Source organism: Talpa occidentalis, unplaced genomic scaffold, assembly GCF_014898055.3.
Source record: "Talpa occidentalis isolate TD23 unplaced genomic scaffold, MPIMG_talOcc4v2.1 talOcc4.5, whole genome shotgun sequence".
In the NCBI taxonomy this organism is placed as follows: Eukaryota; Metazoa; Chordata; class Mammalia; order Eulipotyphla; family Talpidae; genus Talpa; species Talpa occidentalis.
In genome coordinates this window covers 53352330-53364924 of record NW_023604861.1, presented here as the reverse complement: position 1 = coordinate 53364924, position 12595 = coordinate 53352330, and the positions used below count along the sequence as shown (strand labels likewise).

At 39.8% G+C, this 12595-nt stretch overlaps 2 protein-coding genes across 4 annotated transcripts in view; one reads left to right on the top strand and one right to left on the bottom strand.

Annotated features, from left to right (window-relative positions):
* Positions 1-1469: 1469 nt before the first annotated feature.
* Positions 1470-2014, bottom strand: LOC119258842 (60S ribosomal protein L24-like). Its single transcript, XM_037527174.2, has one exon. The coding sequence runs from the start codon at positions 1980-1982 to the stop codon at positions 1509-1511; it is 474 nt and encodes a 157-aa protein (XP_037383071.1). The 5' UTR covers positions 1983-2014; the 3' UTR covers positions 1470-1508.
* A 4242-nt stretch (positions 2015-6256) lies between these two features.
* Positions 6257-12595, top strand: part of SOHLH2 (spermatogenesis and oogenesis specific basic helix-loop-helix 2) — a 46468-nt gene continuing 40129 nt past the window's right edge. For all 3 annotated transcript variants that reach the window (XM_037527173.2, XM_037527172.2, XM_037527171.2), the window contains exon 1: positions 6257-6351. In XM_037527173.2, coding sequence (XP_037383070.1) covers positions 6304-6351 — 48 coding nt within the window. In that variant the 5' untranslated portion in view covers positions 6257-6303. The remainder of the gene's footprint in view (positions 6352-12595) is intronic.

Sequence of the window (12595 nt, the reverse complement as noted above, 5' to 3'; positions counted from 1 at the left end):
AATAAGCAGATGAGCCCTTGCACTTGCTATTTTAAATAAAGGATGGGATTAAAACTGGCCTTACCATCTTTTCTTTGCTACCGTGAACATATTTATAGCACTGGTTCCAACTTCACGATACGGAGCTTGTCATTTTGGTGCACGCAATATATTTTGTTTTTCAAGGTTCTCCAAACCCTGGCTTTTTCTTCCCACTACAAAATGAATGTCATTATGAAAGAAAACCCAGATCATGGTCCTGCAGCCAGAAAAACCCAAATCCAAGTACAAATATACCAGTCACTGAAATAACTTTAATTCATTCAAATATTTTAGTGGCTGCTATGAACCAGGTACTTTCCAGTTCAAGGTGATGGTACTGACTCATACGAATTCTCTTCATAGAGAGAGGGAGAAAATACAAATAAAAACAAATTCACAAATATATGCTTTATGATATTAGAAATATAAATGTTAGAAAATGGCATAAAGAAAAATGGAGTAAGGGGTTACATTATGATAGGGAGTGCTCAAGGAGGTACCATCATAAGGGAAATCTAAAATGGAGAAATCTTGGGAAATACTTTTCAAGAAGAAGGAAGAACAAAGCCAACATGTGCTAGTTTTACCTGCTATTCTAGGAGAAGGCTAAGTGACTAGAGGTTGTGAAAACTGTAAGAATGGTAAGAGTTATAGGTGGGAACTAGTGTCAGATGATATAAAGCCATGCTAGACATGGAAAACGATTTGGATTTTATTATGAGTGAAGGGTTTTGAGAAATAGAGTTAATACTCAATTTACATTTTAAAAGACCATCCTGCTATTCTGTGATGAATTGCCTGAAGGGAGAGCAGGGAAGATGGCCAAAGTGGAAGCAAAAATCACCTTCCTCTGTTAACATTATGAAAATCTTCTTATTTATATTCCTATAATGGAACTTAATAGGTTAGTCAAGTTATGGTAAACCGGATTTAATATTACAAAGATAGTGCAAGAGGTGTTTTCAAGATGGGGTTTAAAAGCTTCCCTGGGGGCCTCCCTGGTGGTGCAAGGGGTTAAGCACAACACTGTGAAGCTATCCACAGCCTCTGCAGCAGGAGCTCAATCCCCTGTGGGCCAGGGAGCTGCCCACATGGTGCAGCAGACCTCACCTGTCTTGCCCGGCCCTGCTGCTTCCCTAGTAACAGGGTGGTCCCCAGGAAAGGGGGAGGTTCCAGGTTTCCTGCCCCACCCAAGGAAGTGTGGAACTGAACAGGGAAATGAAGAAGCTGGAGAAGGGAGGGAGGAAAGAAGGAAGAAGGATGGAGAGCCAAAAGGAGACCTGGAGGAGATACATGGAGCAGAGACACGTGAAGAAACTGCACTTCCCTTTTGGTCGTGGACTGTGTGACACAGATGCTGTTGAGAAGAATTATAACCCATGGATAACAGTGACAGCTTTTATCTTGATTTTCCTCCCAGACTTGTCTGGTTGTTTTTTTTTTTTTAGACAGATATCTGTTTATTTTAAAATTCCAATCTTGTCAACTTAGCGTTTTCCACCAACTCCGGGTGCAGAAACTTTCACAGGCTTCACAATCTTTTGCTTAGGTGCTGCCTTTGTGGGAGCCTTAGCAGCAGCCCTTGCTGTCTTTTTAGATGCTTGCTTAGCCTTCTTTGCTTCCTTGGCAGCCCTGATAGCTTGTTCTTGTTGAGCCTTTCTAACTTCAGGTTTCTGATTCCTCTTAGCCATGATACCGGCAAGTGATGCACCAGTGATGGCCTTCTGGAATTTGACTGCACGGTGGGTTATTTTCTTTTGAATTTCTTTCAACTGTCCCTTTTTGTGTATTCTTCTGTAGAGAACAGTCCAGTTTATTTGCCGAGGATTCCTCTTGGAAAGGAATGCTGATTCGCATTTTGCATTAAGAAACTGGACAACCTTCCCGTCCCTCCTGACGTAGCTCCTCCCGTGTCCCGGGTAGATCTTGTACCCACTGAAACTGCACAGCTCAACCTTCATGGCTACGGCTGCCAGGGAGGACGAAAGATGGCGAAGAGTTGTCTGGTTGTTTCTAATTCTTTTCTGTGGGTCCCCGCCAGAAGGTGCCTTAGACTTGTGGCAGGCTTTCAGGCCTTGCTCTGAGCCAATCCCGTTTGGGTGGACTTTTACCCACGAGGTGATGGATAACTTTGGGTGCTTGATTTAGAAACTATATTCTTTGCCTTTCCTGTGTTGTTCCTTTTCATTAAAATCTCATATATTTTATGTTGATGTGGCAGATGGCAGAACCTATTTAGAGCAGACAAGTTTGTGGGGTCTGGGGTGCCCTTCTCCCTACCCTGTAACACCCTCAGCAGTGTATTTCAGTGGATCTGCCTGTTCTGTTCCCTACTCTGTCTCTGGTGAATCCTCTCACACCCTGCACCTCTGGCCTATAACCCAGTTCTTGTGTGCAAAAATAAATAAATCTCAAAAAAATAATAAAATAAAAGCCTCCCTGGTGGCACAGATGTTAAAGTCTCAACACTATCAAGCTATCACCAGCCACTGTGGCAAGAGTTCGATCCCTGGCCAGCACAGGTTGCTGACCCACATGGTGCAACAGACCTCTCCTTTTTCACCCACTGCTCCCCTCAGCAGTATACCTCAGTAGATCCCCCTGTTCTTCTCCCCACTCTGTCTCTGGTGAATCCTCTTACACCCTGCCCCCTGCCCCATACCTCAGTTCTTGTATGCATAAATTAACACAAATCTTTTAAAAAATAATTAAAATAAAAGTATATGTATTTTAAAAGTGGAGTTGATGCATTATATCATGTAAAAAATATTTTTTAAAAGATTTTTGATTTTTGATTTATTTATGCATATAAGAACTGGGGTCTAGGCCAGAGGTGTGGTGGGTGAGAGGACTCATCAGAGACAGAGTGGGGAGCAGCAGGAGAGACAGGAGAGATCTGCCGAGCCATGTGGGTCAGTGACCTGAGCTGGGATTGAACTCAGGCTGCAGTGGCTGGCTATAACTTGATAGCCCTGGGACTTTAACCCCTCCGCCACCAGGGAGGCCCTCCGGTGAAAAATCATTAGGGAAAATGCTTGAGATTAGTTTATTCTCTGGCTTGCAACTTCTGTGTGTGTGTTACGACTTTGAGAACATTCTTTTAGGCCTCAGCATCTTTGAAAGGAAAGGACAATTAGATGTTCTCTAGAGTCCCATTGAGTTCTAAATTTCTGTGATTCTGAGAACCAGCCAAGTAAGCAACAATCTAGGGCATAGCTTATATGTAAGAGTTCCTATTAAATAGCTGGATGGAAAATTTCCAAACATCTTAAGTATAGGTTGTTTATGTAAGTTTATTCGAAGAGACCATGTATACAGTAATACTTGCAAACCTATCCAAGGTATATGCATATTGTAAAATATAAACAATTTTAATTTAATTTTTTTTAGACAAGTTAAACTGATTTTTTAATTTAATTTAATTTAAATTTTTGTTTTTTTATGAATACAAGACCTGGGGTGGAGGCCAGAGGTGTGGGGTGGGGGTGAGGTGGGGTGGAGTGAGAGGATTCATCATAGAGTGGGGAGCATTATATCATGTAAAAATTATTTTTTAAAAGATTTTTTTAATTTTTTATTTATTTAAGCATAGAAGAACTGCAGTCTAGGCCAAATCTACTGAAATACACTGGTGGACCTACTGAAATACACTGCTGAGGGGAGCAGCGAGACAGGAGAGGTCTGCTGCGCCATGTGTGTTAGCTCCCTGGCCAGGGATGGAACTCATGCCGAAGTGCTGAAGTGGCTGGCAATAGCTTCATAGTGCTGAGACTTTAACCCCGCACCACCAGGGAGGCTCTAATTTAATTTTTTATTAAACTTATTAATTTTTTAGGGGGAATAGAATCTAAAGCATATTACTATGAATCTAAAACATCTTACTATTAATTTTAAATGGCTGGAAAACCATTTTTAAGAGATAATTTGAATTTTGCTGTAAGTTTTAAGATATATTTCTGTATGTGGAATTATTCTTTATATGTTATTATTTCTCATATTTTATAACTTAGTATTTGGTTTTCCATCAAGTGTATAACTGGCATACTTTAGGGAGCCACAGAGAGTAGCCCTCTGCCTGCTTTTCTGCAATGATAGAAATGATTCAAGAATGCTAAAGATAACAAAGGAAGTCAGTGGTTCACACTCTACGTTATAATTTAGAATGTCAGAGTATATTTACCTCAGCACTAATGATATTTATTTGGGCTAGATAATTCTCTGTTGTAGTAGACTATCCTGTGCAATATAGGATACTTAGCAGCAATCCCTGGCCTCTGTTGATTAAATGCCACTGTGACAACCCAAGAAAATGTCTCCAGACATTGGTAAATGTCTCTTGGGGGGCAACATTGCCCCCAGTAAGAGTCATTGTAGTAGATACCTGTTTAATTATAAACATTCTTGTCTTTTCTTTTAGTAGACTAGGAACTCAAAATATCTAAGTCGATTCTTATGAAGATTATAGTCATGTTCTACACACAGAAGAGATTTTATCTTTTTGCTTCCTCCAACACAGGAATAATTACTTCCTCTCACATAAATTCAGGGGCATTATTCACTCAAAACTTTAAGGCAATGAGTCTGTGTCATTTTCATTAACAGCATCAGTCTTTGTCACTATTAGCATCTGACTTGCTAATCAAGACCTTTGGAGCCACACACACCTGATTTCCAAGCAGGGGGGAAATGCTCAAAGTTGCCTCAGTTCACACTCCTCCTGGATGCCTCAGCATGACTCACCTTTGCCCTATACTGATGAGCAAACTAACTGCTCTTAGACAATTATCCAGGTACTCGCAGCTCTGGTTAATTGGAAAAGAATAGTCAAGTGCATACCTATTAAAACATGTACATTTACTTTCAAACATAATCTGTAATGATCCTATCAGAAATTTATCATCACATTTTCTTCCCATCAAAGGCGCAGTCACAATAAAATTTTTGCATGTTCTCATGATCTAAGTCAGGAGGCAGAACACAGAGCCGAGGATCATGAAAGAGAGCTTGCCCAGAGCCCATGGGCCCAGTGGTTCAAGTAAGGGAAAAGCGATAAACTATCAGATACTCCCTTTCCTCTCTACAATCCCTCCTCCCCTTCTAGCAATGGAAAAGTCAGGTACTGTGCACAGTCGTGAGCAAGGATGCCCTACAGATTCTGACACTCAATAGATCTCAATAAAATATCTAGAGAAGGCTGAATATAGTGGATTTCATAGCAGCACTCACCAGAAGACTTTCTTATGCTGCATGTTCTCAGTAAATGGGGACAATATTTGCTGAATCATAGGACAACGTAAAATGCTTCTAAAATTTTTAATTTTTCAGAGGTTTGAAAAGCTCACCGTGACAGCACTTGCCTTCATTTTCCTTCACATTTGTTTGCCTAGGATAAAGAAAAAAGCCTGTTTACTAATTTCTAATATTCAAACTTGAAATATTTCTCATAAGAAGATACTCTATAGATTTTTAAATTTTTTTTAATTTTATATAATTCTTACATCATTTTTCATTTTTGCACAATGTATGCATTTTCATCTTGATTATATTCCCCATACAATTCCCACCCCCCCCTTATTTTAACCCTAATCCCTGCCCCCCCCAAGTGTGTCTCTGGATTATAATTGCTTGTTGATTTTGATTTTTTCTTTATTATAATTAGTCTTTTTCCTGGTCCCTTATTTAGGTTTTCTAAATTCCTGCTATGAGTGCCACCATCGGTATTTTTCTTTTTCTTTCTGGCTTATTTCGCTGAGCATGATCCCTTCCTGCTCCATCCATGTTGCTGCAAATGGCGTGAGTTTATCTTTTTTGATTGCTGAGTAATATTCCATTATGTATATATACCACATTTTCTTGGTCCAGTCACCTATTTGGGGGCATTTGGGTTGTTAAGATTTTTTAGACAAACCCTAGCCCAGGCAATGCGTCCCCTTTCTTGAAATTGGCAGTTCTACCGGAGGCCTGGTGTTGGGTGATCTTGCCCGGAATGGGGAACAGAACTGTGGTGGACAAGTGAGGCAAAGACAGGGTCTCCCAAAGAGCCCCAGGGCCCCTTGGACACCCCCGTCCCCCGACCCCGTCCCTGGGCTTCTCGCCACTCCTGCCCCACCCAGGTGCTGCCTGGACCTCTGGGCCTGCGGCGCCACTTTAAGGGCGGGCGGGACGCGCGCCCCAGCTGCGGGCCGGGAGCCATTAGCGGCGGGAGGCGGGGACGCGGCGGGTGCGCGAGCTCCTACTGCGGGGAGGCCGCCCCAGGACCCGACCGGCACATGGGCACCAGCCATGGCGGCCCCAATTATCGGCCCCGAGCTCGGCCAAATTTCTGGCCAGGTAAGAAGCCGCGGGGAGGAGGAGGAAGGAGAGGCAGCTGCGTTCACACCCGCGGGGGCCGGCGCCGGAGCGGCCCACGGGCGGGGCGCAGGTATCTCTCATTCCTGGCCAGGTGAGGCGGGCCAGGGAGGCCACAGGGAGGGTCGCTTCCAGGGCCTCGAGGCAGGCCAGAGGCCGTGAGGTGCAGACCTGGCCTCCTAAGCTGGGCCCCTATCGGGGGACTCCGCTGAATCACCCAAGGAAAGGAAACCAAAGGCGGAAAATGGACTGAAATGCTGTCTAAAGAACCCCTCTCCATCCCAAGCTCTTGACTCTTTGAGCAGCGGACCATTTGTAGGGTTACTTAGAGCAAAACTTAGGTTATTTGGGGCTGGTGGCCCAACAAAATGTGAATGGCAATTTTGGCGTTAATTTCGAATATTAAAAAGTTTATTTAACATAGTAGTGTTCTTGCATGTCAGGGTACAGGAAACAGGGTGCCTCTGTACAGGGTGACGTTTCTTTTTTGTTTGCTTACTGGTCTGGCATCCCCAAGTGGCCTTGCATGTCCTCCAGCAGTTTACCTCCAAACAGGCAGTTGTGGGTGGAAATGCAAAGCCTTTGGTGGGAAAAGACATTCCAGTCTTCATGGAACTGAAAAAGCCTACTGGCTGCATTTGAGGGCACTGACTTATCACCCCTTAACAGAAGTAGGAAATCATTTTTGTGACCATTTGAAGACAAAAATGGAACCTCAGCCACCCCAGCAACTAGGCAAGATAGCGTTGACTCTCTTCTTGGGTGTTTCAGTCGTATCCTGATAGAGAAAAACGAGAGGAAAAACTTTTGGGCTTCAAAGAATTGTTACCCACTTAGAATGCTGTATAGCCTTAATTCTCCTTAAGAACAAACTTTCTGATGGAATTATTACTTTAAAGTGGAACCGTTTAATAGGTTTTGAAAAAAATATTTCAAAATGGGGGCATTTATTTAAACACAACGGAAAAACAGTATTTTATATAAATGGCAGGAATGGAACTGAATAAAATATCTTGATGGTCTAGCAGTATACGTAAATAATCATGATTTCCTATCTTTGAAAAGTCTGAAATCCCAATTGGACCTTTTGTATGCACTTGAAGAGCAGCTTGCTCAGTTTCTACCGAAAGAGCTGTTCAAACCCCTGACTCCTGGGCAATGTAGAGACTTACAACAATTCCCTGTGAGGGCTTCTACCCCTGCAGCTGCTGCTGATTGTCAGCACCGCCCCTGGCCCCTGATAAGAGTGACATAAATAACAACTCACTAAAATGGAGGAGTGATTTGCTTTAAGCACTTCAGCACCTGCTGTTACTAATTAAGGGTTTAGCCTGCCGCAGATTGCAAATGGAAATCCAGTGTTTTAAAAATTGTAGACACTGGAGTGCCCTGTGTGTTGCTGTGATCTCAGAAATCAAACGTGGTGGATAAAGAGCATTTGGTGCTGATGATGTTGCATTATAAACAGTGCCCACACTTAAAAGATCTACAGGATGTTGGCAGTGTTTATCCCTGAGTGGTGGAGTTACAGATCCTTTTCTTAGTTTTTGTATTTTTTAACTTTTCCAATCTTTTTCAATGAATATGTATTACTTTAATGTGGTTTTTTTTAAGGTGCAATAAGCAGTTCAAATAGAAAAAGAAATTTCTGCCAAATGAAATCTAGCGTTGGTTCCAATTGTACTCACAGGTGAAAGTCTTTGTACTAAAAGACAATCTTCCTAAGCAGAATGTACTGGAACATTCATTGTCTCTATCATTCTTATCTGTGGTTCTTATAAACTGTGTTTATTCATATTATACCTTCAATAAGGTATTTTTAACTGAATAAATAATCAAGATTTAAGTTAATTAGAAGCTATTCAGTTCATTCTAGTTACGTTGGGATAGTGGGACTAGGGCAGTATTCTTAGTTTGTCTGATTATTATCCCTCACACTGACTTTGTAGGCCAGGGAAGGAAGCTTTTGGCAGGAGAGCAAATCAGTTCTTTCTGGAGCTGCGTTATTTCATACCCCTGTCATAGTGCAGAGTACTCTGTAAATCCTCAGGCTCTCGCCTGAGGATTTACAGAATTGGGCCTTGGTGGTGCTAGTCTTCCTCACTGTCTTCCCCATTTCCTTTCAGGTTTCTACCCATTCCCCAACACCAGTGTTAAGCACTTTGGAGCTCACTCTAGAATTTTCTCCACAAACCTAGCTGAGAGGTCCTGGGGAATTTGGGGACCGAGCCTCTGAGACAAAAATATCACAGTCAGAAGCACCAGGTGTTAGCTAGTAAAAGGCTCAGGTTAGAAGCTGGTGTGTTATCAAAACTCACCTTTCTTCCATAGTCTCTGTTTCCCAAGTATATGGCTCAAGAAATGCTGAGAGTAGTTTGATTTAGGAATGTTTTCACTTTCTTTTCCTTTCTTTTCTTTTCTTTTCTTTTCTTTTCTTTTCTTTTCTTTTCTTTTCTTTTCCTTTCTTTTCTTTTCTTTTCAAGAAAAAATGTATACAAGAACTGGGGTACAGGCCAGAGGATCCACTAGAGACAGAGTGGGGAGCAGAACAGCCAGATTGACTTAAGTATACTGCTGAGGGGAGCAGCGGGAGAGTCAGGAGAGGTCTGCTGCACCATGTGGGTAGCTCCCTGGCTGGGGATCGAACTGGTGCTGCAGAGGCTGCGGACAGCCTCATCCCAATGCCTTGCACCACCAGGAGGCCCCCTCTTTTCTCTTCTAATGTACCTTTTCCTACATCTTATCTCCATCAGGTCGATTTGGCTTTTTCTGTGTTCTTTCTGCTTGAATTTGGTATTATTTGAGGAAACATTTTAGCAATCACCACTTACAGGGCATTGCACAAACATTTTTCCATGTTTTGCCTTTTAGGTATTCTGTCCCAGATGAGGACAACATACATATTAACTCAAAACCACAGGCCAAGGTCCATTTATCTTGAAAGTTTTTGCCCTCTTCCCACTGCATCAAGTTCATCCACTGTTCTTCCTGTGTTCCTGGAATTAAAAACTACTTTTTTTAATCAGCAGAGAAAAAGGCTACTAGATTGCAAGCCAGATGAGGACAACATACATATTAACTCAAAACCACAGGCCAAGGTCCATTTATCTTGAAAGTTTTTGCCCTCTTCCCACTGCATCAAGTTCATCCACTGTTCTTCCTGTGTTCCTGGAATTAAAAACTATTTTTTTTAATCAGCAGAGAAAAAGGCTACTAGATTGCAAGCCCCATAAGGGCAGGCACTTTGTCTGTTTGTTCACCTTTATCACTGACACAGTGTCTGTCCTTTAGTGAGGCTAAATAAATATCTACGGAGAGAATAAATAGAGATCAACCATATTTCACCAGATGCAGTGGCAGGATGTTTTAAAGGTAACAGAAAATAAAGCTAATAGAAAGTTTTACAACTCATTCATAGCCTAGAACACTCTGGTTTATACATGCTATTTTATGCTTAGACATGCTATCTTGGTGTAATTAGTATTAGCATCCCCATTAGTCTCAAAAGTGTCCAGTTTAGATGGTAAATGGTCATGATCCGTAGCAGATAGTTTATTTTTGGACATTCATAGGTTGCTTCAATTAGGTTAATTAAAAACAAAACTATAATCACTCCTCTTTTGATCACTTGATAATGACTTTCAGCGCCTGGTGTTTAGTTCACAGGGGAAAATATTAGTATGAAAGAAATCCTGTGCTGCAGTGGAGATTTGCAAACAATCTGCCCTCAAAGGCATCAGGGTGTTTATTCCCATATTGCTCCTAAAGTGCTATTGGAAATGAGCAATGTTTTTGAAATGAGAAGGAGGCTCTAGAAGGATCTGATGCCATACTGTAGAAATTCCAAATTTCAAAGCACATTTGAAAGTATTATGCTATCATCTTAGAACTTAAGGAATTTGAGACAAGTAGAAAGAAATTAAGGCTACTCATGTGGGTTGAATACTGTCAGAACCCAGAGCATAAGAGAAAAACAAAAAGGAAACCAAAGCAGCTTATTCAGCTGCTGGATGCTAAAAGAAAATGGTCCAGTTTCTTAACAGTTCAGACAAAATGATTTTGACCTTACAAGTATTTACAGGGTAAAAGTAACACTGAATTGTAGGTCCTAATGCTACTTACAGAAAGAAGGGGTTTAATTTCCCGAAGTATTGTAGGAACAGCAGGAGGGAAGAAGGGACATTTAAATGATCAGCCTATCAGAGGGCATAGAAAAAACAATTTTTTGTAATGTCATTTTATTTTTTTCTCTACCCTCCACTGAACCAGTCATATGTGGAAGACACTGTAGTAAATGGGAAACCTGAAATAAATGAATAAAACCATTTTATATTAAATTGTGTATGTTTCATAGTAAATATTAATTTCATTATATTAATGACATTAGTTAGTGCCATTAGTGTAATTAAAATCCTATCTATATTAAAAATAAAATATCAGACTGTAAAAAGTCTAAAAATTAAAATATATGCTATTTATAGGAAATATTTAATTATACTTTAATTTCTGTTTAGAAAGATAAACTCAATGCAAGTAATAAAAATGTACATTTAAAATTATTTCACTTGAAAAGGTAGATGAAATGTTAATTTTTAGAAAGATGTATGAACAAAATTTATATAAGAGGAAATAAAGTTTACTAATCATTAAGGAACTGTAGAAAATAGTCTAAAACCCACCTCTGTCTATGACTTTTGGCCCAGATTTCAAAAACATGTTTTCCCTAAAATTTAAGAAGCAGGTCATTTCTATATTTTATAAAATATTCAAGATTATACAATATTATTGAAACCTTCTATTGCATTCTTCAAGACTAGCATAACAGTGATACCCAAATCAGATAAGACGATATAATAAAACAAAATGTATCCAGTTTCAGTATTAATGGTGAACATCAGACATAAATGAATTACTTGATCCCATTATACATTATCTATAGGTTTATTCCAGCAATGCAATGATGGCTTGACATTAGGAAATTTATTATTGTAATTCACTACTTAGCAGATTAAAGAAGAAAAAATATATAATCAACTTGATACTGAAAAAAGTATTTGATAAATTTCAATATCCATTTCTGATTTTAAATTCTTAGCTTCCAATTAGAAACTCTTTTAGCTTGATAACAGGCATTGACCAGACTTTCTGCATCATATTTAGTGGTAAAAATATTTGAAATATTCCCACTAAAGTCAAGGCTAAGGCAAGAATGTTCACTGTCATTTCTGCTATTTACCAGAGCAATGCTTTAGGATCAGTAAATGAAAGGCATATATGCTGGAAACAGACAAAAAATGTCATTTTTGATGACAGTGTGATTAGGAAATTCTAAAGAATCAAGCATACAGAAACTTTTTTTTATTATAAATTTTATATTCCCCATGCAATTGTGACCCCCTTATTTTGACCCCAATCCCTCACCTCCCCGCCCCCCACCTCTCATAGAGTGTCTCTGGTTCATAGTTGTTTGTTGATTTTGATTTTTACTTTCTTATAGTTTTTCTTTTTCCTGGTCCCTTATGTAAGTTTTCTAGATTCCTGCTATGAGTGAGACCATCCGGTATTTTTCTTTTTCTTTCTGGCTTATTTCGCTGAGCATGATCCCTTCCAGCGCCATCCATGTTGCTGCAAATTGCATGTGTTTATCTTTTTTGAACAAGCATACAGAAACTATTACCATAAAGTACCTAATCAAATTCCTTGTACAGAATAGTTTTTCTTTATATCAATTATAATCAATCAGAAAATGTAGCGAGAAAAGAAAACCCCTTCATAATGACTCCAGAATCTTGAAGTATCTAGGAATAAATATATGAGGACACATCTAAAATCTATGTGGAGGTAACTATGAGACTGAAGGACATTAAAAAAAAGGCCTGAATTCTCTGAGTCATACAGGAGTTTTAATATCATAATGGTATTTCTTAATCTTTATAACACTTGCAAACAGAATACAAATTTTAAGAGTTTTTTATGGAAGTTGATAAATTTCTGAAATTCTGTTGTAAGAGAAGGTATGGAAAATAATCAAAAAACAGCAAAGAGAGAACTAACTATATGTTCTTTTAACTATAAAATATAATGTAAAGAGCTAGTAATTAAGCAGTGTGGTATTAACCAGAAATAGGTGAACAGATCAATAGATCAGAATGAAGCCTGGATGGTGGGGGAACTTTATATACATAGGTATTGAAAATACTGAAAGAAATTGAGCCTATCATAAGGC

Bases quoted from the DNA above. Each gene is read 5' to 3' on its own strand.
- LOC119258842 (XM_037527174.2), bottom strand. From the start codon at position 1,982: ATGAAGGTTGAGCTGTGCAGTTTCAGTGGGTACAAGATCTACCCGGGA.